This window comes from Leptosomus discolor, chromosome 2 (assembly GCF_034619465.1).
Source record: "Leptosomus discolor isolate bLepDis1 chromosome 2, bLepDis1.hap2, whole genome shotgun sequence".
Classification (NCBI taxonomy): domain Eukaryota; kingdom Metazoa; phylum Chordata; class Aves; order Leptosomiformes; family Leptosomidae; genus Leptosomus; species Leptosomus discolor.
The window spans coordinates 70,160,883-70,188,648 of record NC_141392.1 but is presented as its reverse complement, the minus strand read 5'-3'; the positions used below and the strand labels follow the sequence as shown (position 1 = coordinate 70,188,648).

The 27,766-nt window shown below is 44.0% G+C and overlaps 2 protein-coding genes across 2 annotated transcripts; both read left to right on the top strand.

Annotated features, from left to right (window-relative positions):
* Window positions 1–8,938: 8,938 nt before the first annotated feature.
* On the top strand, window positions 8,939–12,152 carry FABP7 (fatty acid binding protein 7). Its single transcript, XM_086461256.1, has 4 exons — window positions 8,939–9,013; window positions 9,715–9,887; window positions 10,530–10,631; window positions 12,020–12,152. The coding sequence occupies exons 1-4, from the start codon at window positions 8,941–8,943 to the stop codon at window positions 12,068–12,070; spliced, it is 399 nt and encodes a 132-aa protein (XP_086317382.1). The 5' UTR covers window positions 8,939–8,940; the 3' UTR covers window positions 12,071–12,152.
* Window positions 12,153–15,317: 3,165 nt separating this feature from the next.
* On the top strand, window positions 15,318–27,343 carry SMPDL3A (sphingomyelin phosphodiesterase acid like 3A). The gene is made up of 8 exons (XM_086461255.1): window positions 15,318–15,423; window positions 16,989–17,202; window positions 18,702–18,846; window positions 21,890–21,986; window positions 22,253–22,431; window positions 23,605–23,785; window positions 25,747–25,871; window positions 27,032–27,343. The coding sequence occupies exons 1-8, from the start codon at window positions 15,318–15,320 to the stop codon at window positions 27,341–27,343; spliced, it is 1,359 nt and encodes a 452-aa protein (XP_086317381.1).
* The last annotated feature ends 423 nt before the right edge of the window (window positions 27,344–27,766 follow it).

Sequence of the window (27,766 nt, the reverse complement as noted above, 5' to 3'; positions counted from 1 at the left end):
CGCAGCGCCTCCGAAATGGCGCAGCTTGGGCCTCTTTCGGTGTCAACCGTAACGTGAGGGGGAGCTGTGGCAACGCTGCCGCCGCCCGTGGGACGAAGGACGGGGCTCCCCGGGGCAACCGTCGGCTTCAGCGGCTGCGTCCAGCCTCTCCCGCCCCGCCGCTCTGTCCTGAGCTGCCCCGGCGGCTCACGCTCCAAACCGCTCGTAGATGCCAGTAGGCTCCGCGGCTTCCAAAGCCTGAGGGTTTGGAATGTGCCGCCCTTTTCCCCGACTACGCCCCCGCGGGCAGCCGGTGGCGGGCAGGTAAACTCCTTTCGGAGGCGCCTTCCGCACGGATCGCGCTCTGGTCCGCTAAATAAGCAATTTATTCACCATAACGTTACTTTTCGCTCTCCAGCATAGCTGAACGTCCCCAGTTCCCCAGCAGCACCCCCACGGCCCAGCAGCTACTTGCACACCGCTGCCCAGTGTGCCAGGGAGCCGCCTGTGCTGCTTCCAGCAGGAGCTGAGCAATGGTGTCCTGTGCACCATGGAAGAAAAGTGCCCTGTAAGTGAAAAACAGGAAAACCGCAATACATGCATTTGCGGGAGAGCTACAGGTTTGGAACCTGCTCTTTCCACCAATTCTGTACCCATCTTCTACTTCAGTTGCTCAACAACCCCATCCCATTCCTTCCAATCCGCTGAATTTCTTACCTAGCTCCGTTCAAAGCTCACATCAATCTATTCACTTCCCTTCTTCAGTGCTTGTCCCTTACTTCGCTCACTTATACCTCCTTATGCCCAACATCAACTGTTAGTGCTTTAAACACCCAATATAAGAATCTAATCGCTTTCATTGTCTCCATATTTGGTAAAATGAGACAGTAGAAGGACAACTCACTGCTATTCCTCCCAGCAAGTACTAGGTAGAGATCTTATACATGAGACAGACTCATTAAAGAGCCTTGAGCACTGTCTTGAGCACTAAGAGAGGGAAAGCTTCTCTAGGAAAAAAAAAATGATTATGCAAATAGAGATGGTGTTGCAATATAAGAAAGTGCTGAAATAAGTTTCTTTCAGACATGTTCTTTCAAACAGCCTTTGAACTACCGACTTTGTGTCTTTTTTTTATTTTTTTAACATGGGCTATTATGAGTGGAAACTTCTAGGTAAATTTACAAATAATAAAATGAAATGCTGATATGTAAGAAGGAGTATATTTGAGGGCAGGGGAGACAAAGGACAACAAGATGGAGTTAAAGGTGTGAAAATTGTGCCATATTTCCTCTCTGTTGCCTTTGTCTTAGCTGAGCTGGTAGTGGTGTGAGTGAGTCAGCCTGCTCCTCCACCCTTCGCTGGCTCTGGACTCTGGATGTTCTGAGCTCTGGCTGCAGCGCTGATCAGTCGCTCAAGAAAGTTTCAAAGGTCTGGAAGAAGATGCTATTAGAAGCCTTGTTTAACTATTACAAGATTAGTTAAGGATTTTGTGATACATGGAGGGTCTGGGTTATGTTTACCACTGCCACACTGAGGGGGAAATCTTTCGAAACATGTACACACGGATGTACAGAAATAAAGGAGTAGTGGACATATCTATATTTCCCCACTGGCACTTGCTGCAGTCCAGTCCAGAAGGTGAGTCCCATGATTGCAGGCAGGGACTACATGCCTGTTTTCCATATCTGCATCTTTTCCCATAGTAGACTCTGGATTAGGCAAAGTACTAACCCACACTCAGCAAGGGGGATGTGTTTTTAAGCTTCCTAGTTTAGACTTACCCATTGTGACCATCTCATGATTTCTTGCATAATCCAGGATATGGAACTTCTCTGAATTACTTCCTGCATTGGTCTAACAGCTGTGGTCGTTAGCACAGTTTACAACTTGCAGGGATGAAAAGTCTAGTAAGGCACTTTGAAAGTTGGTGAAGGGGTTAAGCCTCCTCACAGCTGATATGCGCTTCCTTTTTAATATACATTTCTCTAGGCTTAACTTCCAGTGACTGGAGTTTTATATACCAGACTGAAGAGACCACTCTTACTTCTGTTTCTCTGGGATTGTCTCCAAACACGCGGGATGACCAATGTTTTCCCCAAGTTTGTCTTGGTATTAGTCCCTGTTTAAAGCTAGTAATGAGCTATCTTAACCCTGCAATGCTTCAAGTTGCTCTAGAATTTTGTCTTACAGGAAGTTTCCATATTTAGACTCATGAAAACTCAGAAATTACTCAATGCTTGGTCACAAACCAGTATGTAAAGCAGGGATATAGTTGCACTCTTGAATGAATCCAGTTAGGTGCGTGATTCTATCTAGGCCACGCAGCATGAGGTTTCATTCCAAAAGCACCTCTGCCTGGTCTGTGTCAGGCATTTTTTCATCAACAACAGGCCTGTAAATTGATAACCTGATAAAATTATTTATCAAAACTGTGGAATTGTGACATTTCTTGGGTGTGCATTACCACTTCCTGTAACCCACTGCTAGTTTAGAACTTTGGAGGAAATGGCTTGCTCCAGGTGAGGGATTCCGATTTAGAGGAGACAAACCCAGAGAAGTGTAGCTCCAGCTGCATCCGAGGGATCACTTCTGGCTCCAGCAGGCTCTCACTCTGTCCTGACAATCCATAGTGGAGTGGAACAGAGGAGGAACCTGGGAGTATCCAAATGCAGGTAGTTAATGAGCTGAGTTATTACGTTTCATCTGTTTTCCAAATCCAGTAGTTATTTTCTTAAATTTTTAATTCAGTCAAATAAAACTGATTTTACTTTTTGTCTAAATCTCAGCTGGTATTGAGAGCGATTTCAAGATATCACAGCAAATGCAGTGCTTCAGTATGGACAAACAGAACAAAGGTACATTGAGCTATCCCAAAAGTTTCTTAAATCCAGCCCTGCAGACTGCAACGTTATCTTTTGTTCTGCTGCAAGGATTTAGCTTGAGATCAATCATACTGTATTCCAAGTAGTTGCACTTATTGTTAGACAGCCTCCATGGCATATACTAGGGCTACAGAAAGAGAATAAGACATTTAGAGGTCACCTGTATCTTTAATACTGTAAAATTTGTATTGATGATTTAAAGAACATTCCCTACCTTTGTTATAATACAGAATCTTTGGACCTTAGTACAGAGTGTGGTTTTGCTCTAATATTCTCACTGGGCTGCTCTGAACAGCAAATCTACACAAGTCTTCCAGAATCAGTTTCAAGAAGTCAAATGCAAGTCATCTAACCTTAAACCTATGTGCTATTTTTCCGTTTCTGAATGTAAGGATTATTTTAACTTGGTGTGTTCAGCTGATTCATATGCCTTCTAAATTTCTCTGAGTCGTTGTTACCCCTGAAATAGTCAGTTGCTTATTTGTAAGACTGTGTTTCTCTCTTCCTTGGTGTATGACCTTACAGTGTATGACTGCCTTGCTGGAGCGTGTCCAGAGAAGGGCAATGAAGCTGGTGAAGGGCCTGGAGAACAGGTCTTATGAGCAGCGGCTGAGTGAACTGGGGTTGTTTAGCCTGGTGAAGAGGAGGCTGAGGGGAGACCTTATCGCTCTCTAGAGCTACCTGAAAGGAGGCTGTAGTGAGGTGGGGGTTGGTCTCTTCTCCTAAGTAACAAGTGATAGGATGAGAGGAAATGGCCTCAAGTTGCACCAGGGGAGGTTTAGATTGGACATTAGGAAAAATTTCTTTACCAATAGAGTGGTCAAACATTGGAACAGGCTGCCCAGGGAAGTGGTGGAGTCACCATCCCTGGAGGTGTTCAAAAAAACGTGTAGATATGGCACTTCAGTTTAGTGAGCATGGTGGTGTTGGGTTGATGGACTTGATCTTAGAGGTCTCTTCCAACCTTAATGATTCTATGATTCTATGATTCTACATTTGGCCATGATGAAATTGCAAGTCTGGAAAGCTGATCTCTTGTATTGATTTTACAATAACTAGCCAGCTATTTTAAGTGACATCCCATACCAGGCATTTCTGTTACATTTTAGAGGCTTTTAAATAGTTTTTCTACTCTTAAACATGAAAGAAAGCAAAGACAAAAATTAAAATAACCAAAAGCCTAGCGGTACAAAGGTAAGTAACTACATCTTCAATAAATAGAACTGGGAGCCAGGAAGGTGGCTGGCTTTAGCGCTGGCTAATTCTTTGAGGAGAGCCTCTGACTTGAGTCCTCTAAATGGTAGGTATAGTAATATTAGACCACAGAGAACTCCCAAATGCCTTTAAGAAGCAGAGAAGACCCTGGAGATATTTAGTAGTACTTGCTTCCTTCTTTAAACCATTGTGGACCAGCTGTCCTCTCAGCTTAAACCAATCCGAATAAATGTCTAATAGTTCATAATGAGGTATTAGTGGGTATTTACTTTCCAGGACTCTCCTAATCTCATGTCACACCAATTTATAACCTGAGAGAGAGTCTACAAGAATGAAATACATGATCACAGACCACTTCGTTTTCGCCAATTAGCAAGAGACACCAGAGTCAGACCTTAACGTGACTTGTGCTCTAATGTTAGCCTGCCCTGGCGTTATTTTGGTTGGGCTTTTACAGTGGCAGGAAGCCTGCTGAACACGCCCCTAAGCTTTGCCTAAGGTATGCTGTGCTCTTAGAAGGGTATCTTCCCTCCTCCCGCCTGCATTACCTTGCACCTTGCCTGTCATCTGGCCTGCAGTTCCAGCAAAGCCCTTCCCCATGGTATTATGCAGCACAAGACTGGATGCATACAGTTACTTCGTACCTGGGGCCATTCTGTGACCACTTCTTTGTGCAGCTGCATAGTTGGGCATCTTCTCCATAAGGCTTTTATCTCTTTTGTTTAAACTGGGATTTCTAAAGAGCTCCCCATCAATAGAGTAAACCTAGTGATTTTCTGTGACTCACCGATGGCACTGAGATAGTTTGTTTTTACTAGGGGGATCAGCAAATCTCTTAGACAGCTACCGGACACATGAGATAATTTTAGTTAAGGACATTCTACCACCTTGTTTGACATTAGGTTTTTCTGCAGCACCAGAAAATAAAATCACATTCAGCCTTGAAGCAACATCTTCCCATCTGACACAATAGCTACTAAAATCTGGTCATCTCTGTATCACACTGAGATCAAAGCTGCCCAGAGATTCACAGCAGGGCTTCAAAAAAAGTTAAAATGTGCCAAGAATACTCTAGTCTGATGTCCATAAATGGAGGAAATCGCTTATACTTTCAGCCGTTTTCAATTTCCTTAATTCAAAAGTAGCCCCTATATGTTTCAGAATGCTAAGAGATTTCCAAAATGCCCAAGTGAGTTGGGACCCTGAATCACGTTGGCTTTCAATGGCATTCAATACCTAAAAGGCCTCTGAGTGCCGACCTCTGCTTTCGTACCAGGGGAGATATGCCCTGGTGTCACCGCTACCATTTGTTGCACACATGGGTACAAGATGCTCTGCAGTTCCAGGGTCTTCTTGCCGCCAACACAGCGATGTTTGAATAATGCAGTCATCACTGAATTATCTGAAGGCCTTATGACATAATATCCCCTTAACTACTGATCAAAATCTACAGAGTTCCTGGCTATTGTACCGCAAGGATGGTGAAAGGATAGGTTTAACTGAGTTGGTGTAGCAAGAGCACCCCTCCTGTGCTACACCCACAGAGGGACACAGCGGAAGAATAGATAAACCTGACTGCAAACATGATCTGTACCCATTTCACGGTATTTCCGTACCCAGAGTACTAAGCCCTTAGTGACTGGCTGCCATGATTAGATGCTCAGGGGTTCCTGACATTGATTATGAGGACTCCACACATGAAAACCTCTCGGTCAGACTTCTCTACCATAGGAGCCTCATGGCCATCCTGTGGTGCCCTTTTGTTTTTGAACAAGTGAAATTTCTTTTTCAAAGCCTGGGTGAAGGCTGAATGAGGCTGAGCCCTCATTCTCTGAATGCCTGAGGGCATGTGAAGCAGGGATGTGACAGGGGGGAAAGATAGCCAAAAGCAGTTTTTCTGTCCTGTACTCAAAGGCTGAAGGTTAGAGCAGTCCCACATTCACCCTGGATAGCCTTTGGAAGCAAGGATTACTTATTACACAGGGATGTCTTGCCACAGCATTTTCATCTTTCAAGCAGGCCTTGCACAGAGAACGCAAATGTGCCTGCTTACACTGCTCAGGGGGCGTTCAGAGTTTGGTGTAAACGAGAATGAGTTCCAGAGTGTTGAGAGGAATCTCCAGAGACATCCTTCGTCACACAGGCTTTTTACGGGGGAGTACGCAGTCTGTTAAAACCTTCAAACTCTGCTGACAACGTGAAAGAAACTCCAAGCTGGTCTCTTGTGCAGCAACCTAAAGTGCACACCAGGTCAGTGAATTTCACACTGCTGTGTCCATTCCAGCCATAGCAAAGCGTTTGTATAGATCAGCATGACTTGTACTAGCTGTTGACATTAACACAACTCTCACATAGGGATCCACAAGCAAATATAGGGCATGAGATGACACGGAAAACATTTTTGCCTGTGGCTTGTCACCCCACGAGATGTCAATAATGTAACGTTTCCTACTGTTGATTTATCCCGCTCTCAAATCATCACTAACACAGACAGGTGGGATCTCACCATCATAAAACCCGGTGCAATGACTTTGGCAATCTATCCAAGCAGCAGAAGGAATTTTAGCAGACCCTGTTTTACATCTGAAGCACGGTGCAAAGTGTCAAAGAATATATTTTTCTTAAGACTAGGTACTTATCTTAGCTAAGTATGCTGAGAAATCCTGGTAGAACTGAGCCATCAGCACCAGTAGGTGTGATTGCTTAAGTTATGAAGGATCCTGAAGTGGCTACCTCCCAAGGGCTGGGTTGCAGCGCCGTCTGGAAGAAGATGCAAGGCAGAAGCGTCCTTGAGAAGTCCAGCTACCGGCAGTGGCACTGAATCACTTTCAGGACTTTCATATCACACAAAGTCCATGAAGATGGTTCTACACAACAAGCCCTGGTGAGCATAGAGAGCAAGGAGCTCTCCCAGGGCTCTGTGCACACACCTGCACCAGAAGGAGCAGCAGAGGCTCCAGGGCTTCCGCAAGCAGAATCTATATGAGCAGATAACTCTGGCTTGTCAGTACTGGGAGAGGAGACGCTGTCAGTTCATGAGGACGTTGGTAAAATTATATAGGATTTAATACGATGAAGTAGGTGAGTGGTGAGGTCAGGTTGCATGTACTTGCGTGTCAGCTGCCTGGGTGTCAGTGATGAAGCTCTGCGAGGCCATGGCTGCGGGGTTTGGCTGCAGGTGGTGAACGCTACTAAATGCTTGCTAATGTTCCTGTATTGAGGAAACACGATTCCCAAACCGAACTGGAGCCACAGATGATACCCATGCGCAGTATCAACCCCGTGTGCCCCATGCCATGACAGCGCCGATCACAACAGATATTCCTCATTCATTACAGGGGGTTTGACTACAGACCTTAGGTTAGTGGACATCTAGATAAGACGCACAGTAAGGCTGGTATTCCATGCAAACTTCGGAGACACAGCATTATTCAACAAGAAAAAGGGACTTGATTCCTTGCAGCCTCATGAACAGTTATCAGCGGTCTGTTATTTCAGGTGATGCTCTTGCTCTCCCCAGCTTTCTGAGCACTGGCTGAGACGTCTCGGAAGTGCAGGTCAGAAGAGGGAGTCAGACCTAAGCTGAGCAGCTGCAGGAGGGCGCTTTGTGTCTCTCTCTGTGCTTCAAAGTAAGTGCATGGAAGGTCAAAGAGAAATAGATGCACTAGTTCATACCCTTTGGTTATCAAGACTAATGAAAATTGTGTTGTGTGGTAAAAGGAATTGGGATTATAACCCTGGCGTTAATTCAGAGAGGAGTTAATTCTTTCTGAGGACAAGTGAAAAAGTGGCAAATTAAATTAAAATCCCATCAGAAGCATCACTTGCTCTGCACCCAAAGAATGCGCCATACTACAAAAGCCTGACAGAAATGCAAATGACAGTCAAAAACGATTTAAAAAATATTAGGAAAATATTCATAATTATTTATATTTGGTATGGCTGGACCAGATAGAAAATTGGCGAGGTTTTCTTCCTAAATCACAGTTTCTTTCACTTAGTCTCTGAGTTTTGTTACGAGGGCTGAAGAGCTAGATTGGCGACTCTGGAATCCATCCAAGCCATAAATCTGGAAAAGCCGACACCGCGGCTTCTCCCAGGGAGACAGGCTGTTTCTGAAAAACAAGAGGACTACCTAGCGCCTTTGATGAATTTCAAAGAACAACTCGAAGGAGGAAAACATTCCCTCTCTAACAGAAAAAAATCGTATTAGAGGAAACAGTTTTAAGCTCTTTCACTTCTTCCTTCGTTCTTCCTTCATTCTTAGTTTCCAAATGCTGCCAGTTGTGGAGGCAAGACGCTGTTTCCAGACAGCAATAGCAAATGCCGGGTTCAGCCAGGATCCGTATAGATGGTGAGGGCAAGGGCTCTGTGCTTGGCCAACAGCAAACTGGGCTTGAAAATCTTCCCGGGAGGGCTTTTAGAGAAGGTGCTCTGCGGTAGCCTTGCGGTCCGGTGTGTTGATTCAGGCTTTATTTCACGTTTCCCTTTTTGCCCGTGGTACCCTAACAGGGACAACAAGGCGGGCGGCCGGCGGGAGCCCCTGGGCGGCTCAGGCGAGAAGAGGTGCCGCAGCAGAGGTGCCGCACAGGCCCAAGCGGAGGCCGCCCTCTCCCTTCCCCCCCTCGACGTCCCGCCGTGTGCCCCGGCCGGGGAGGGGGGCGGCTCTGACTGGGCCGGCCCGCCCCCCCCCCCCCCCAGTGCCCCTTTCCCGGCAGCGCGGAGCGCCCTCCCCCGGCGGGGCGGGCGGCGGCCGGCGGGGGCGGACCGCGGCTGCCCCCCGCCTCCCGGCCCCCCGCCGGGCGCCGGCTTTAAATACGGGGCGGCGCGGCGGCGCTGGCGCTCCCCGGTACCCCCCGCCACCATGGTCGAGGCTTTCTGCGCCACCTGGAAGCTGGTGGACAGCCACAACTTCGACGAGTACATGAAGGCGCTGGGTAGGTACGGCCGGGCGGCAGCGGCACGTGTCGGAAAGCTGGGGTTTTGCGCCATCCTAAAAAAAAAAATAAAAATAAAAAATTAAAAATGTAAAAAGCCCCCCCCCCCCCCCCCGCGCTGCCAGAGGTGCAGGCAAGGCGTTCGCAGAGGCGGGGGAGGTTTGGGCGGCCGTGCCTCTGAGTAAACAGAGTTACTGTGGTGAGGGTCGTTCAGCCGGGGGGGCCGGGATGTGCTGGCGGGGAGCCGTCCTGCTGGGGAGGGGCGCCGGGAGGTGCCCCCGCGTTAGGGAGAGCGTGTGCAAGAAGGGCAAGTGCTGCCTGCAGATAAACGGGAAATAAAAAAACCCAAAAGAAATCCTTATGCCGGAATGATAAGGAGCTGAAATCCAGAGGAGCAGAAACGATGGCCGCTCGGACGTGCGGTGCCGCTGAATGGGGTTCCCTGCCGCGGTGCGCGGAGGTAAGGGAGGATGCAGAGCTACATCAGTGTGTGTGGGGGGATACCTATGGATGCTTTAGGTATAAGGGCACCAGCGAAGCAGAAGGTGGCATTTCATTGCGAGAGCTTAAAGCTGTAGAGCGGGGGGTGGGGGGGAGGGGAGAGATTTCTGTACCTCGCTGTGTGGCAAAAAAAAAAAAAAAAAGGAAGATGTAAAACCCCGAATGTCTGACAGAGTTCTCTTTTTCCCTTGGTGGTCTAGGAGTGGGGTTTGCAACACGGCAGGTGGGGAATGTGACTAAACCCACTGTGATTATCAGCAGCGAGGGGGACAAAGTAGTGATCAGGACTCAAAGCACTTTCAAAAACACAGAAATCAGCTTTAAACTTGGAGAGGAATTTGATGAAACTACCCCCGATGATAGAAACTGCAAAGTAAGTGAATTCTTGGGCTGCAGTGCCTTCTTTTTTCTCCTCTTCCTCCCCACCACTGCTCCTGCGGCTGTATCTTTGGTAGGGTCAAAGGAAAAAAAAGTAACGTCTGCTACTGCCGGTTGTAGCACTGTGAAGGACAGGGGAAAAAAAAACAGGCAAGATTGCATCTTACTCGCCCACTTACACCATGTCTTGTCTGAAGCAATGTGTTATGTCGCCAGCCCCCTGCCTATCTTGCAGTGTTGAAGAATTCTGTTAGCTGCCCGCTTTTTTTTCAATGCAAATATCATTTGGCATAACTTTTTTTTCCAGTCAAAATGGGGAAATGCCTTCTCCCTGCATTTTTGGGGGCTTAACGTAAACATTATCTCAAAGCACTGAAACAGTGGTTCTTGTGAGACTGGAACTCAAAGGAAACAACTTTTTTCATCTTTTGACACAAAGAAGAATTGTATGGATCTCATGCTTAAAATGAGGATGATTCATGGGCTTGGCTTTAAAATGGCTGGGACTACTTTATCATTCTAGATCCACATCCATCTATTGAAGAGAATTCAATAGAATAGTGCATGCTGAATGTGTAAGCAGAATCCCAAATACGCCAAATAAATTAATGTCTTTGTGTTTCTTGGTATCTCACAGTCAGTTGTGACCCTGGATGGAGACAAGCTAGTGCACGTACAGAAGTGGGATGGCAAAGAGACAAACTTTGTGAGAGAAATAAAGGATGGCAAAATGGTAATGGTAAGTATAAAGCTCACTGAGCATTCATATACATCGCTTGCACTCCTTGCTTATGCCATCTGTTCATAAAGCTTGAGATAAGTGTTACACACAAACCCTTAAATTGGTGAGGAAAGCCAGCAGAGATTTTCCAATACTTGTTTTGGTTTTGCCTTGTTTTACTGACAACTAAAAAATTGCTAGTGGTTTTAGGCGGGCCAGCCTGTGGATTTCCAGAGTGTTTATGTTCTAGAGTTTGTGTAAATGCCCAAGCAAAAAACCCCAACGTCCTGCTCAGCTGGACAAAGGTACAAAGTACTTGATTATGTAGGCAATGATCTGTTGTCAGTGTTAATTCAGATTTTTTTAAAAACTTGGTTTATATGCATGCATAAATAATATTTAATTACACAGAGCAAGTATTTCCCTAGCAAAATAAAATTAGAAAATTGCAAGAGGTAATAGCATTTTCATGTCTAATAATAAAGGGTTTATTCCTCCTATCTTGTCAGAAACGATGATAAACAGCAATTGCTTGGAGAAAAGTCTTGTTTTAAATTCACATTCTTTTACTGACTTTTCCGGTGGTGTGAATAAATGGTGTAAGTTACTCTAATGTCCAGGGTGGCACTTCTCGTGCTTATTTTTGGCACAGAGATGTAACTTTCAAAAATAAACTCTTCAGCTATACTAATCTATGTGATTTGGTTGTTGGAGAAAACCAGTGAGCTTTGTTTTCCAAATTCTCCAGAAAGTACCTGTATGGATGGACACTTCCAAATAATGAAAACCTTAAAGCATACAACGGTGTGACACAATGTGGCAAGCAATTCAAGGGAAACTATGTGCTTAGGTTTTGGAAACAGCTACACACATATACAGAAACCCTTTTCCTTTGGTGTATGAACACGGTGAGATCCCTGTTCCACTTCAGGAAATACCCCCAAAACTCACATGCTGTAGTTAGTGTTCTGCACAACTGCACTGACTAAATGTTTGGTAGTTCTAGCTACATCAGTGCGCAGAATGCATTTATTTTAACACAAGGTTCTCCTTAAGTATATGGCTATGCCTAATAGTATGGAATATGGGTACAGAGGACTTGGATTTTTAGATTTAGAAAAATGAAAATGTCATTTCTAGCCTCACTTTAGTTGCCTTGTAGATGTGCATTATGTGCTGCTTGGGTTTGAAAGTAGGAAGGAGAAAGTTAGGTTTATTATAGGAACCATAACTAAGGTTTTTGCCTCTTGTTCACTTAAAATATCAGTGATGTAGATGAATTTGTTTTTCTATAAATTACATCATGTAAACCAACCTTGCTCTAGTATGGACTTCTTAATATGTGTTAAGTCATTATGGAAAATGGTCCAGCATCTAACGTGTCTGTCTTTTCCTTGGACTTGCAGACTCTCACCTTTGGTGATGTGGTTGCTGTTCGCCACTATGAGAAAGCGTAGAGTTTACCCGAGATGTTACTTCTGCTGGATGGATTAATGTACCGTCCATAATTGAACGTAGCTAAAATGCACATTTCTGGCATGAAAGGTTAAGATTTGGGGGGTGGGGTGGGGGGGTGGGGTGTTTTTTAAACAAACAAAAAAACCTTTATACCATCAAATTGGCAAGCTTGTGCTGTATAGTGAAACAGGTTAAACTTGGCATTAAATTTCTGAAACACCTGCCTCTTTTTTTACAGTAAACGGAACATATTTGAATTGTTTTGGAATGCAGATCAAACAGAAATTAAAAAGTTTTTTAAACCTGTGCTCCTTTTGCATTTAATCAGCTAATATTCCAGTGTTCTGGAGGGAGTTGTTGAAAGTTCATTTTTCTGAGTTAAACAACAGAAAAGCACATGGTGCACAACGCTGCAGCAACCTCTTCGTGTGATGTAGAGTACATGGGGAAACAGAAAGTGCCTTCGCTCTATTTTAGTGGCTTCTTTTGCTGGAGAAGTTTGAAGCCCCTACCTTTACATACATACGCAGGGAAGTGAGAGGCCCAAGCCAGTTTCAGCTCCTCTGTTCACTGGGAACTTGTTATCCAGCGCATGCTAAGGTTGGTAGATAGACAGCCTTTGATGTCAGGGGCAATCCCGTAGTTTTGGTTTTAATAGCTGTGAGAGTTTTTAATTTGCTTTGGTGGGGTTTTTGGTAATATACAAAAGATTGAAGTAAAGCAAAGTGCAAAGATTGAAGTGATTCACAGGGTGGGAGGTAAGGAGCAACATGATAAAAGGCAGGACTGGGGGAACCTAAAGTACAAAGCTTATCTTTCATCATTCTCCACAGGGGTGGGAGGACAACAAAGGGAAAACAGTACAAGACAAACCTTCTGAGATTCCCCACCCTGAGCTGTAGTCTTATCGTTAATATGTACAGGAGATAACAATTTGCACTATGAGCAATTTAAAATAAAATGTTCCTTAAAAGAGATGAATTAAAACCTGATTATTGAAGAATATTTCTGTAAAAGACCAGGGTGGGGAAAAACTGCCTGACACTTTAGATTATTAGGAAAACTGAAACAGGTTGCTGGCAGCATGGAGGAGGTTGGTTGGAGAGTCCATGTTTTTCTGACATACTGACTCAGTGGACCACGTGGAGGTGTAGCTACCCACCTGCAGCCTTTCAAACAGAGGCAGAGCTGAGCTGTGGCTTCAGGTGGTCGGTGTTCTGGGGGTGTGTGGCTGCAGAGGGAGGTGCAGAAGGGGCATCCTGCCCAACTTCCTGGGCCTAACACTGCACTGTGCCATCTCTTCATCACTTCAGGGGAAGTGGCTTCTTGTTTCCTACATGGGTAGCTCATCTCACTCATCTGATAAAAGTTCAGACGTAACTATGGCAGCTAGCCAACACAAATCCAAAATCGAATGTTGTTAGCTTTAGGTTTTCACAAAGCAGCTGCCTGAAAGGAACATCCAAGTCTGTTTTCTCTTGTGAGGAACACTGCGAGTCCTCAATTATGAACTATTATAAATATGGTTTATTTGGTGGATATTGATGGTTTTTAAAATCTAGGAGCGAACATTTTTAATTAGAGAAATGAAAAGTAGAACTTGTTCCAGCGGTATGGGGAGCTGCAGTCTGGGCTGCTTCAGCTGCTATAGTGCAAGTTATGTTTAAACAGCATCTTCTGCCCTTCGGTTTTATTAGCTCATTTAATCCTCAGCTTCAGTAGCTAATGCAGCTTGCCTGTTTGCCCGCAGCTGTCCTTCCCAGCCACCCCTTCTCAGAAAGGTGGGAGCAGCTGCTTTTCCTTCATCCCTGGGGAAAACAGACTTGGGTCCCCAGTACTGGCATTCATCTTCACAAGTGATTCGTGGGGTTGTGAATTAAAAAAATAAGGTTTTTATTAAATATGAGGAAAGGAATGCAGAGATAGGTTGTAAAGACTTGGTTTACAAATAAACACTGTACACTAGGTATTTTACATTACAGTCACTTTTAAACAAAGGCTACTTTTCTCTACATACATATGTTCTGGAAATGACATGAAACCATCATGAAGCTTATTGATGAAATCTTTTGCTATTCTAAAGATAAACAATATTAATGCCAAATTAAATAAGGGAGAGCAAAGTGGAGAAGTGGTGCCTGTGGCACTGCTCAGAGGAGTGGAAACGTGAGGAAAATATCAACACATGGGACTTCCAGCTGCTGGTAAAAACTGCTCTGCAAAGCCCTGGAAAGCAGATCTGCACAGAACAGCAGAGTGAGTAGCGGGACGTTTGGGGGCAGCCGCAGGATCCATGACATCACTATTCTGGTCTGCTCCTAAACCTGACACGGAGTGCTCTTCCTCAGCCGACACTGCTCTGACTTCAGCAACGAAGAGCAGCTCCACTACCGTAAAGCCTTAGCGATGGAGGCTCCCATCTACCATACACCGCAGCGTTTTTCTTAAGCTGTATTAAAAGGTGTATGCGATGGCATATTAAACACATTTTTTATTATTATTTTTAAAGCGTGTTAAGTAACCAGGATCCATTTTTACATGTATACTGTGAAAAACCTTCCTTCCAAAAGATTACTGAGGCTCCTGTGAGGGGTCCGAGCACAGCCCGCTCGGGGCAGGGTTCAGCTGTGCCCCAGGGCTGCCCGCACGGCCCGGCCCGGCCCGGCCCGGCCGTCGGAGGCGTTTCACGCCCCGGCTGTGCCGGTCGGCAGCACCGGCGGGGTCACGGCTGACTCTGCGGGGAAGGATTTTCAGCGACCGGTCCCAGCCGCTTCGGAGAGCCATAACCCTTCGCTGGGAGCACACGGCTCGAAGGGACAGGCCCGTCGGGCGCCACAGGCCGGGCGGGGAAGGCACTCCCGCCCTCCCGCCGCCTGCCTCGTCTTCCTTCGAGGCCGCCTCGGATCTGCCGGTGCCGTGAATTCAGCCCTGCCCGCGGCCAGGCCGGCTCCTACGAGGTCCTCAACGTCTCGGTGCTCACCCGGGGCTTGCACCTCCTGAAGGTCGCCCCGGCCCCCGGCAGGGCCGGCTGAGGCGAGGGCAGCTGCGGCCGCGGGGTGCCCCGGCCAGGGGCGGCTTTTGGCCCCCGGTCGTGCAGGCGGGGCGCGGTGGCGGCTTCCGGCAGCCCCGGGGAGGCAGCGAACGGCCGGGGCTTGCACAAGCCGTCCCAGGCTCGCCCCTTTCCTCCGCGCCGGGGCGGTCACATGAGCAGCGGCCGGCGGGCAGGGTGCTCCCGGTAGGGCCGACATGGAGCTGCGGGGGGGACGCGCCGCCCGCTTGGCTCTCGGCCTGGCGCTGCTTTGCTCCGCGCTGGAGGCGGCGCCGTCCGCGCCGCAGCCCCGCTCCGCTGTGGGTGAGTCCGCCGGGGGAGAGCGGCTGAGCGGGGCCGCCCCCGCGCAGGGTGACGGCGGGCGGGGGCCCGGCTGGAGCCGCCTGTGTGGAGGACGGGGGAGGCGGGTGAGGGGCAGCAGCCCGGCCCGCGGTGCCTCCCGGCTGAAGGGAGGCTCGGCCGGGGGCCGCCGCCCGCCCCTCCGTGCTGCCAGCGCGGGGCGGGGGCCCGGCGGCGGGGAAGGCCCGGGGTCGGTGCTGACCGCTTGCGCCTCCTTTCCCTCCACTTCGGTTGCCCGCACGTAGGCTGCCGCAGTGGTTGGTGTTCCCTGTCCCGACTGGCTTTAGCTTCATGTGACTTTTAGATCAGTAAATACATCGCTATGGGGCCGTTACAGGGGGGTTGTGTTTAGGGTCGGCTGGCGCTCCGGACGGTGGCAGGTGAGGTGAGCCCTGCCCTGCCTTTGGCGCGGTGGCCTGAGGCACGTACCGCCGACGTTGAATTCGGTGGCTGTGTTGTCAGCAAACACACACGTGCCCTGCCTGGCGTCACCCGCCGCTCGGTAGCGTACGCAGGTGAGGGCTCCGGAGGGGTTTCCACAGGATTTCCAGCCCCTGTGACTCCTTCGGGCCTCGGAGCAAACAGGCAGCAGCGTCCAGGCGCTTCCCTGTCTCCCGTTGGTAGGAGTCGCGGTGTTGCAGATGTCGAAGATTGCTGCTGGTCTTTGCTTCCTGAAATAAAACTCCACGGGGTCCAGCCGCGTGGTGCCTGCTGTGCCACAGAGTGAGCATATGACCTTGGGAAATACCAATTTATATCTGTCCCGGTTTCACAAGCACTACCCCAGAGACACGTGTACCTTTCCCAAGTGCTTTGAAACTTACAGAAAGAAAATGCTCTTGTTTTACATGAAACTTGAGGGCTGCTAGTCAAATACACGCTGAATTAATCTTGGTCATCGTGTTCCTGTACTTTTCAGCTCCTTTTTCCGTGCAGTGCTAAGTAGCAGTGGCTGAGAATGTGTCAGTCTGGAAAGTAGTGAGTAGGTAAGGCTGACACACCTCTCCCTGGTGAGAAGCCCAGTCTGCTGCTGCGGCTGCTGGGGAGAAGAAGAGCTTTGAAATTTTTGAAGGCATGCTGTTTCTTGCCTTTTTTTCTAGACTGTGATCTTTTAGAGTAGCTTCCAGCCAGGGAAGGTCTGGAAAAATAATTAAAATGCAACTCCCTCTCTTTTCAGGTGGAGTGGAGAAGTCCTATCACCTCTCCGGTTTCCAGATTGCTATTAATGAAAAGGAGCTGATTTTCCAGTCTCTGCCAACCTCCATTTTTTTCTGATGAATAGCTTAAACCTATGCCTCTGCTTCTGTTTTCGTTTTTTCTAAGCACGCTGCGTGAAGGACTCCTGTCAGGAATGCAGGACTCGCCCACGTTTATCAGATGGGCTAATCAATTTGTTAAATTTATGCACTGTTTCAGAACTTGAAAGAGGAATAGCAGTCGACAAACTGGGGCAAACTTGGCATTACCCATGTATATGCAGTTCAAACGCAAATAATGCATTTTCTTTAATCTTTGTTTTCTGAAAACAGGGCAGTTCTGGCATGTGTCTGACCTACATTTAGATCCGACTTACCACATTACCCCTGATCGCACCAAAGTTTGCTCTTCTTCCAAAGGAGCCAATGCCTCCAACCCAGGCCCTTTTGGAGACTTTTTGTGTGATTCTCCATATCAGCTTATTTTGTCAGCATTTGCATTCATGAAGGATTCAGAACAGCAGGTTTCTTTCATAATTTGGACAGGGTAAGTGTTTGACCACTCTGCAGTTAAAGCTTTTAACAGCTGGGTAACCATATAATGCAGTAATTAGCAAGTTCATCTTTGCACCGACAGATCTGGGTTTAGTATCTCACAAATGCCATTTTTAAATAGTCCCTTTAGTTGTCTGAATGGCTAATAAGTGGAAGTCTGAGTGAGAACATAAGGCCTCGGAACAGATTTTGGTCTCTGTAATAATTTCTGGGTATTGTTGGACTGTTCACTGGGACATTTACCACATGACTCTGTTAGTGTAAGTTTAGTAGAAATGGTGCAGGGCGGGTGAGAAGTGAAAAAAGCGAAAAGAAAGGTCAGAGGAATAACTGACTGGAATGAATTATTATTATGGGAGGTTGTTGGATTTTATAGATCTTAAGGTCATGAAATCTAAAGCGCATCCCTTTTTAGAAGATACCCTTTAACTATATTTCATTTGGTTCTGTGAGACATAACTAGAATCAAGCAACACTATATCTTATGTATTTATTTTTTTTAAGTGTATGAAGTTACCATTCAGGTTCAGTGTCTGTGTGAATTCTAGATCAGGGGCTAGTGGAGGGAGGATAACAGTGTTGTAGGTGCTGTCTCTCTCTTCGTTACTAGCACTTACAGCTGCATGTGCTTCTGAAGAAAGTGTGGTTTCACAGTCCTTCATTACAGTGTTTCGGATGTGTGCAGTCCCCTGTTGAGTAGAGCACCTTTTCTGTGCTGATCTTCCTTATTAGAAAATGGGCGTAATAATTCTCTCTCTCACAGGTGTTATCTGTGAGGCTTTGTGTGCCTTAACAGTGGGACCGGAGAAAGAAGTGTGAGAGGGAGGCGTATGAGTAGCTCAGTAGTACCATGCCCTGTTACTTTATGGGTGTTCATAAAAAATAGCATTAATTTACCCTTCTGCCGTGGTGAAATTCTCCATTCTACCATCACATAATTTTTTACAACATACATCAGTGGATAATTTATCAAAGAGATTAGTATCTTTGAGTGTTTGTGAGAACTAGTTTGTTTACCAATGACAGGGTCTTTTTTGCAGGAAAGGTTATATATGTTATGTCACTCGATTTTGCTGGGGGAAGGGTGTTAAGAAATACAAATATGTAAAGGCAAGTGATTAATTCATTTCACTTACCTTATTGTACTTCGTTTTCAGCAGGATGTTGTTAAAAGGGGAAAAATTAACTACAAGGTTGTGAAGGTGACCAAAGATGTATAACCCAAACTGCACAGTAGCTCAAAATGATGGAGTTGAATTAATTTAATTTCTAAGAAATCTTAGTTATGATAAATGTGAATCATAGGATAAACATTAGTCTACTTGTTTGTTTGTTTTAAAACGCCTTTGCAGAGGGCCTTTCTGGCAATTCTATGATTTTAATTTGTCAATAGTAGTATTACATGCTAGAATGTAGATGTGTTTGCAGGATTTTTTGCCTTTCCTTATGTTGCTAATAAACCTTTGTTAATAAAGCCTTTTCCTTTCTCAGAGATAGCCCTCCTCACGTTCCTGTAAAAGAACTCTCCACAAAGTTGGTCATTAGCATCATTGGCAATATGAGTTCTACAATTCGCCATTTCTTTCCAGATCTTCAGGTTTTCCCGGCCTTGGGCAATCATGACTACTGGCCACAGGTAAACCAAATTAGAAATATGTTTATGTATCATATTGAGTGTGTTTCTAACCCCTTAGAAAGCAGGTGTGAAAAGTAAGAGTTAAATTTGTGTAACTTATTCTGGAAACAGTATTTTCCAGTTCTCCAATTAGCATTTAAAATTATAAGTACTTCTAATCAAGAACAGAAAGTACATCTCCCTCTCTGTGTTAAGTTACCCAAGCAAACGTTGATGCCAGGTAGAGTCTGTACGTTGCCTGAGGTCACGCAAATTTACTGCTAATCGTTCTTCATGGCTTAGAACCACCAGGTCTCATCATAGTTAATACACACTTACTTTTTCCTTGCTGTGTGAGTCATGCGTGTGTGTACATAACTTAATCTGACAGAAATGACATTCCTTAATGGATCTGTGAGCCCGTGGTAAGATTCAAGGCTTACTGAAAGGCCTACTGGAAATCTGTCTGCTGACATCACTGGATTCTTTTAATCAGACTAATGGCAGAATTTTTGTAATGTTTCCATAGTTCTGCCAATATTACTAAAAACGTATTTTTTTTAAATTATTTTTTTCTTCTTTCCTTATTGGACACTGAGAAACACTCGCATTGATGTGTTACTGGGTATATGGGCCATTGCAGCTGGGGACAGCGCTTTTCTGCTTTCAGTCTTCTGCGAATATTGTTCTTGGCATAGCTCAAAAGTAAACAGTTGCTTCCCGTGTCCTTCAAAGCGTAGTCCAGGTTGATCTGGCAGCACACAGGACTGAGAAGTAAATTCTGTCATTGGATCTGAGGGGATCGGAAGGGATGTGGAGCAGGTCAACTAAAATATTTTGTTTGAAATGCCTAATGGGAATTCAGTCACACCCCATCACCCCTCCAAAGACTTTTATTCCAGCTTTCTGTGTTATTCATTAGGCCTGTCAGGGTATATCTTGGTATAGTAGGTGATTGTGTCATTGCCTGTGTCGTTGCTGGAGTTAGTGATTCTCAAATCAGGGAATAACAAAGGTGATCAGAAAGGGGAAAGGGAAGTGTGGGGGACAAAATAAGACCTAAACATATGTTGGAAATCTGAGTGCACAAACCAATCTGGGACTTCAGTCTCTTGTATTCTTATTCTGGTAGTATAGCGTCAGCTTGTCGGATGCTCTGACAGGGGGCCAGGTTGGTTCACCAGAAACCACTGGTGAACTATTTTGAGAAATAACACCTTAACTGAAGTCTCACTCAGTGTTTTGTTTTGTTTTTTAAAAAGTCTTATCAGAGAATAGTTGTCATTCAGCAGTCTCCTTTGATATAGAAGAAAAAACTGTATACAATAACCTTTTAGATGGAGAATGTAGTGACTTTTCCAACAAATACGAGTTTTGTTTGTGAAATTAAACCTGAAGATAGAGAAACAATGGTCAGGAGGGGCAGACGGGCAACAAATAGTATTTTGAAGCAGGCTGCTGATTGGGATAACTGGTGTAGTTCTCTCTGCACAAAACCACATAGGAGTGTTTCTGTGGTACTTTGCTGTGAAGCGGCAGGCGTCACCAATGTGCAGCGCTGACATACTTTTCTGTTACTGTTTGAAAAAGGCTGTGGGATCAGAAATTCCTCACTATGGGGTCATTTCAGGTTGTTGGAATTTTTTTTTTTGCTGTTGATGACATTTCTGTTTTTCATATGGACATGCTTGGCAAATGTCCCATAGACTGGAATCGGTGTGGAGCAAGCCACAGCTGTAGGCTGTTCCAGAGCAAGTGTGAAAACTGCATGCTCACCATGCACCGAAGAATTTTATTGCTCTCTTATTGTGTTCTGACCTGTCTTCTTAACAATTTAACAGTCTTGGGTGATTTTTCTTACAGAGGCTATTAAAAATACTACTCAGGTTAATCAAGCATTGGGATACTTTTCAGATTGTGTATTATGACTTCGGTCTTTCTGCATAGTCTTATTTGTTTCATATCCTCACCCCTGCTTAAAACAAATTCCCAAACTGCTGTCTAATCCACAAGTTCACAGAGCACTGACCTGCCTGGTTCCAAACCGCTTTCAGTCCATAACATGGCCTCTTATCTGACATCAGTTTTTGCTCTGTCTGTTAGTGACTGTTAGCTCTGTCTGAACTGGTATGGCTCAAAGCTTTTGTAATAATGGGTACCTGTGCACTGCAAGCAACAAATGTCTGAACAGACTTCTGATTGCACTACCCCTAGACAGAGACTTAGTGCTTAAGCCTCTAATAACGTTGGTTTAGTTTCAAAGGTCTTAGAAAGGTCAAATTTTATGTTTAAGAAAACATGCACTGTAATACTGTTCCTATTTTTTGACCTCTGTTTTTTTCTTCTAGCACCAAGAATCCAAGCAGGTATTTTAGGAAAGGCAAGGACAGGCTGGGATCTTCCTGTCAGGGTTAGATGAGAGCATGGCTCGTACCAGGCTGTGGTGCTTGGGCATTGCTTGGCTCAGACTGAAGAGTGCTACAGTCCTAATTAGACATGGTGGGAGAAAACATTGACAAAACTTTTCTTCTACATTTTAAATGTTGTGTTACTAGACGTACAGGATATCATGGAAATATTTGTGAATTTCACCAGAATCTTTCTGAGGGCTGTAGTGGAGTTTTGGGGAGCTGCTATGAACCCCAAGTTGCTTGAAAAATTAACATGCTATAAAAGAAGCTTATGTTCAGGCTTTTCTTCCAAGAGACTTTATTTTTAGACTTTGAAACTTCAGTTTGTGTATTTATTAATTTTGCAGAAAGTACGGTTTTCCACTCTGCTGTGCTCCTAAGGCTTGAAGTGATTTTGGCATTACTTCATCAATGCATTAACAAGGCCACGCAGTCAGTTCTGACTTAAGTGCAGGCATTTGTTCCCAATCAGCGATACTAGATGTTCAGGACTTTTTTCTCCTTTCTTGAGTTCCTCCTGGTGATGACTGGATACACTTCTGTGTTATGTGAGAGGGCAGGTGGCGTAGTTTAGTGATTTTTTTTTTTTTTTTTTTTTTTTTTTTTGGCTGTGTGTGAATGCTAAGACTTAGGCAGGTTCTGCTCTCTCACAGGATCAGCTTCCTGTAACTACCAGTGAAGTTTACAATGCTGTAGCAGATTTCTGGAAACCTTGGCTAACTGATGAAGCAATCAATACCTTCAGAAAAGGTAAAATATGGCAGTAATACATTGTAAAGCTAGGGCTTAGAGAACTAAGTTTCTATAGATTTGTCCTGTTTGTTCAGCTAAGTCTTGTAGGGTGAATCAGCACAATGGATTACCTGTAATGCTTCTGGAAGAAGTTACTGTCTTTTTTGAATAGCAATACTTATCTTCAGGATACATTTATTCTCTTCTCATGCAATAATTATTGCTTCTGAAGTTGTGCTTTGAAGCCTTTGATTTTTCAGATGACGTTGGTCTTATTTTCGCAGGTGGCTTCTACTCACAGCTGTTTGAATCCAGTGGTAGCTCTCCACCAGTCAGGATAATCAGTCTGAACACAAATTTGTATTACAGCCCCAACAGTGTAACTGTGAATATCACTGACCCAGCCAACCAGTTTGCCTGGCTGGAGGAAGTACTAGAAACGTCTTCACAAAAGAAGGAAAAGGTAGGGGCTGTGAACAGCACTCATCAGCGTTATTTGTTTGAACTTTGAAAAGAAAAAACAAAAGAAGTAGTAGAGACAATGAAAATATAAACATGATTCTAGAAAAATGTTAATCCTGCCAAAGATACTGCAAAATCAAAATTTCATTTTTAAAATAATTCTTCCTTGAATATGCACATTGTACGACAACAATTAATAAAATAGTTGAATGCAGTTTCTCAAATTATACAGTAAAATACGTTTTATTTCCTACTATGTAAAATACTGTAGAATCCAGGGTGGGAATACTTAATACTTTCACTTTTGTTTTTGACTCTTTCTACTCATAGCCTTTAATTTTGAAATGTGCACCCTTGGCCTGAGACAAAAGCTAGCGTATTTCATTTACATTTTTATGTAATTACAAGTATCAAAACCAGAAATTAGGAGGAAGTTTGTCAACCACAAAACTTAGCCAAACTGCATTAATTGCTATGATTTGAGTGTTATAATAAATTGTCTTATAATACTTGGGTTTTGAAGTGAGATTATAAATTGTTGGCTTGTGTTTGATTGATTGGTGCGGGGATTGGATCATCATCTGAGCAGAAAAAGTGTTTCTTTTGAAACATGTTTACATTTTGCTACGCTGTTGTAATTTTAACAATACTGTATTACAGTCAGGAGAAAGGAGAGATTTCTCTTCCTCATAAAACTCTGCAGCATATTGGCGTGTGCAGTTAGAAACAAGTCTCAACCTCAGACAGAGGGGTTTTGATCAGTTCTTCCATATTTCTTTGACCATGCAGGCACTGTAATAATCTAACATAAATTTTTCTTTACTGTCCCCTTGAGATGCCAAATCTTATGTCTTGCCGTAGTAACTTTTTCTTTTCATTTGAAATGATTGATAAATTTTCCTGTGTCCTAAAATCACACATAGATTTATCAGAACTTTTTTCCCAAGAATATACTGAATTCACTAAAAAAAAAAATATTTTTTTTTCTCATTATGAATTTGAACATTCTTACTGTTTATATTTTGTATAACGAAACTGTTGTAATTTCTAGCTTTCGGAATGCCATTTCTAAGATAGCATTATTATGAAATTGTGGTAACCATTTCTAAGTTACAGCTGAAAGTGTAAGTTTCAAATGCAGGTGCTAATTGTGCTTTCTGTATTAATTCCTTAGGTATATATAATAGGACATGTACCGATAGGATACTTGCCATATGCAAGGAATACTACAGCTATCAGGGAGTGTTACAATGAGAGACTGGTAAAGATTTTTCGCAAATACAGTAGTGTTATTGCGGGGCAGTTTTTTGGACATACACATAGAGATAGTATCATGGTCCTCCTGGATGAAGAAGGTAATGATGCTTGTTGAATCCTTCATCTTTTTTTTTCCTTGATTAAAAGCGATTTAATACTGGCTTGCATGTTCTGACTAGTCAGCCTCTGTTACAAATAATTGAAAAAGGAAATTGGGAAATACTGCTGTTTTATCTGCAAGAGCTCAAGCCTTGCACACTCTCAGTTTTTTTCCAAAGAGAACCTTGCAAGGCAGACTTTTTTTTGTTGGAAGTCAGAAGAGACTCCCCAGGCTTCCTATTTTTTTTTTTTTTTTAATGAATGCTTATGCCTAGACAAGAATTTCTAGTCTTTCCTCTCCGCTTTCTCAGTGACATGGGCAAATTATACTAGCCAGTTGCTATTGTGTAATGTGTCAAAGGGAATGTTCTCAGGCCAACTAGACATGCTCTATGTTCTTGTGTTTCCTGCATCATTACTGTGCCTCTCTGCTGAGTTCCCTGCTGCTTCAAAGTTAATTAAGATAAGGGTAAGCAGGAGGCAGGGGAAAGAAAGTCTCTGCCTGTTGCATCTCTTAGATCAGCTAATTTCCCTTCAAGAAGAGCACCCAGGTTTGAAAATTTTGTTTTTTGTTTTGAAATCCCTTCAGTTTAACCATGGGCATGGCTGTATGGAGCACTCTAATGTCTCTAACAGAAGGTCTCTGACAAGTAACTGCCTAAATAGTTATGTCTGTACCATAGAATAGTGAGAGGTCCATTGTTTTGGTTTATGTAAAGTACCCAAATATTAATTGGCTCTTTATCTAATGTTTCAGATGAACTCATAAAAGCAATGCCCAAAATGCTGACTGGGGTAACAGTATTCTAAATCGTGTACATTTTTACATGGCATTGTCATGGCATTAATCTCCAGTAAAAAGGAATCCAGCCCTAATGAAAGAACTGGCTTTTAATATTTTTTTTAAAAACGGTGTTCAAGGCAGTCCTATACCTACATATTTTTGTACCTTGTCCCATTTGTGCATGAAATCAATCACTTCTACTGCAAATTTCACTGAGGACAGACTGATCTTGGTGCCTTGTCGTTACAGTTTGCATGTGCAAGTAGCTACTTCCAAATTATTTTCATAATTTTGCATCTTTTGACAAAATGTGAACAGTGAGATTGCATGTAGCTAAATACAGTTTGTGTTTGTCTGTACAGTTTTAGGCTGTCTTCTGTTTATGCTATTTTCCTTTTGACAAAATTCCAGAGAATTCAAGATAAATGTAACATTGTGGCCAACATCAGTGTACTGAGATACAGAGCTCAGTTTTACTTTCTCCAGAAGAACCTACGGATTCTCAGGCTTTCAAAGCTTCTGATTATACGTGGAGACTGACCTTGTGATTTCACTGCTGTGATGTCAGAGGAGGGAATAGTTAGGGCTTCTTTTTTTGTTCCACAGAGAACCTCCCAATATACTTAACCTGCATATTCTGTCTAATTAAAACCTGTGTACATCCTCGTGTTTCAGTTGCTGTAAAGACTGGTGTTCACATACTAGATGCTGAGCTGGTCTAGCTGAGTGAAGTCAGGGTCAGGTGATGATACCTTGGTGTTTCTAGTAGCATCATCAATAAAGCAAAAAAAAAACCTAAGTCAACATGTAAAATATAGCATGGAGACAGCAACTAAAAGTTTTGAGTATTTCTTTAGTAGAAATATGCAGAATACAGAGACCTTACATATAGACAAGATGATTTTGCACAGGTAGTTGAATTGGTGGGAAGCCTCCAGTATAGATAAACTTAACTGGCACACAGTGGAATGTGTACTGTAGTATTTTACACAGATTTTGGTCTATCCAGTGGAAGTATAGAAGGGGAGTTCACAGTGATATAGCTAATCCATGGGAAAAAAATGCTAATATACCTAAGCCGGTCACTCTGGTTCTTGCTGTGTTGGTTCTCTCAAAGACATTTGTTTGAGAAAGAAAGGGTTTAAAGGTGTTTCCTCACCTTCCCTTTTCCTACAGAAAAGCCAGTAAATTCCTTGTTTGTGGCACCTGCTGTAACACCAGTGAAGAATGTATGGCAAATGGAGTCCAATAACCCTGGTGTCAGATTGTACCAATATGATCTGCTTGATTATAGCTTGCTGGTAAGTGAAGATTTTAAAGCATTGTTTAGTGTCATTAAAAGTTACAGCAAGGTGTCAGCCTTTGTAGTATTATGTCTGTTGGTGGAACCTTGGTGCTTATTCTTTATTTCTGTCCCTGGGCAAAGGAAAGGAAATCTGAAAGAGAACTTGGTCAGTCTTCCTGTGCCTGCAGGGCTGCCCAGTACTTGTGGTTGTCTATGGAATATTCTTAAGATATAGAATCAAAGATAGTCAGAAATTTTCTGGGCACAATCCGAAAACTATTTGCAGGGAGCTCTGCAATGATGAAAAAAGGTTCACCTAATTCCTGGGCTTGTTTAGATACCATGTTGTTTGCTGGTGATAGCCTGAGCTTTGGGATGCAGTCCATGAAATGCTTCTAAAGCGTGTAGAAGAGCAGATGAAAAAAAGCAGTTTTAACCGTGTAATATCTTTTGTAATAGTGCACCTTCCTATACAGAGTTTATACTTTCTATAGGAAATTACAGATACATTTAGAACGAAAAAAGTAGAATACTTCTATTGTGTAGTCTTATGTGATTTTTGGAGATAAAGTGAACCCTGTATTATTATTTTGTCTCTGAATGTCTCAGATATTCTCTCTGTAATTCAGAGTAAAATCTTGACCTCACTGAGTTCAGTGACAATGCATCCTGCAGCTTGACTGGGACTGGGGTTTCTCTCTGGGGGCCTATGCTAATACAGGCTGCTCCTTTCTTGTGAAAATTTCACTCCTGCATCTCCGTCTCTCCCTGGGCCGTTCTTTTTCTGTCCATTCTGCCCCACAGTCAGTGCCCGCAGAAAACAAACTTCTGCTTCTCACCCTTTTGCCCCGTTCCTAAAACGGACATGAGGATAGTGGAGTTTGGTTTACAGTTTGGACAGGAAAGACCTCTCACACTGCCACTGCTGCCTTTTGTGGCTCCTTTTTCTTCTCCTCCCCATCCCCCCACCATTACTGCACTGCAAGTACCAGCTTTGGGTGTAAGCCCAGCTCTTGGGGTGGGACGTGACCTTCTATTCAGTTGTGAATAATGAGGAGTGACAGCTTCCTAATCAATATATCACTCCAGAGACTTAATGAAGCAGGGAAGAAAGCAATACAGCCGTGCCTATTTTTTCTTCTTCTTTTTTTTTTTTTTTTTTTTAAATAACTGTAGGATCTTTGGCAATTTTACTTGGACCTCAGAGACGCCAACAAGAAAAATGAATCGAACTGGAAATTAGAATACATCCTGACTAAAGCTTATGGCATTGAAGACTTGAAGCCAGAAAGCCTATATGAAATGGCCAAGCAGTTGTCTGTGCCACACAGCATGCTGTTTGAACAGTATTACAGTAACTTCATTGTGAGTTATGACAGAACCATTGTCTGTGAAGAGGGGTGCAAGACCTGCCAAATATGTGCAATCCAATATTTGGATTACTCCTCATACACAGATTGTATCAATCGGGAAGCACTGTGGAGATGAAGTATCTGTGCAATTTATGCTGATACTGACTTTAGCCTGTGATTTAAAGAACCTGCTCATCCTTTCACACAAGCACTGACAGGGAGCCTGTGGGACTTCTCTGAATTTCAGGGGAGCAATAAATATCCCTAGATCTTTCTTCTTGTAAACGTGTTTTCCTTCCAATAAAAGTTTATTTGCTATGTAATAGTGGCCGGATACTTTGCTGTTGTTTCAGGTGTCCAGTATCCTCTGTACTGGGCATCCCAGTATGTGGGAATAGGAGTTACTCAGTTCTTTGGAAAGCCAAGTCTCTTTTCTCAGGCTGTGTAAACGTAGGCAATGCCGTTTCAGGCATGGGATTTGTACGGGGGCAGGTTTCAACCATCTGCTGTCACGATTTGCAAACTGAAATCTGCAAAACCTGTGTTTTCTGAGAGTGGA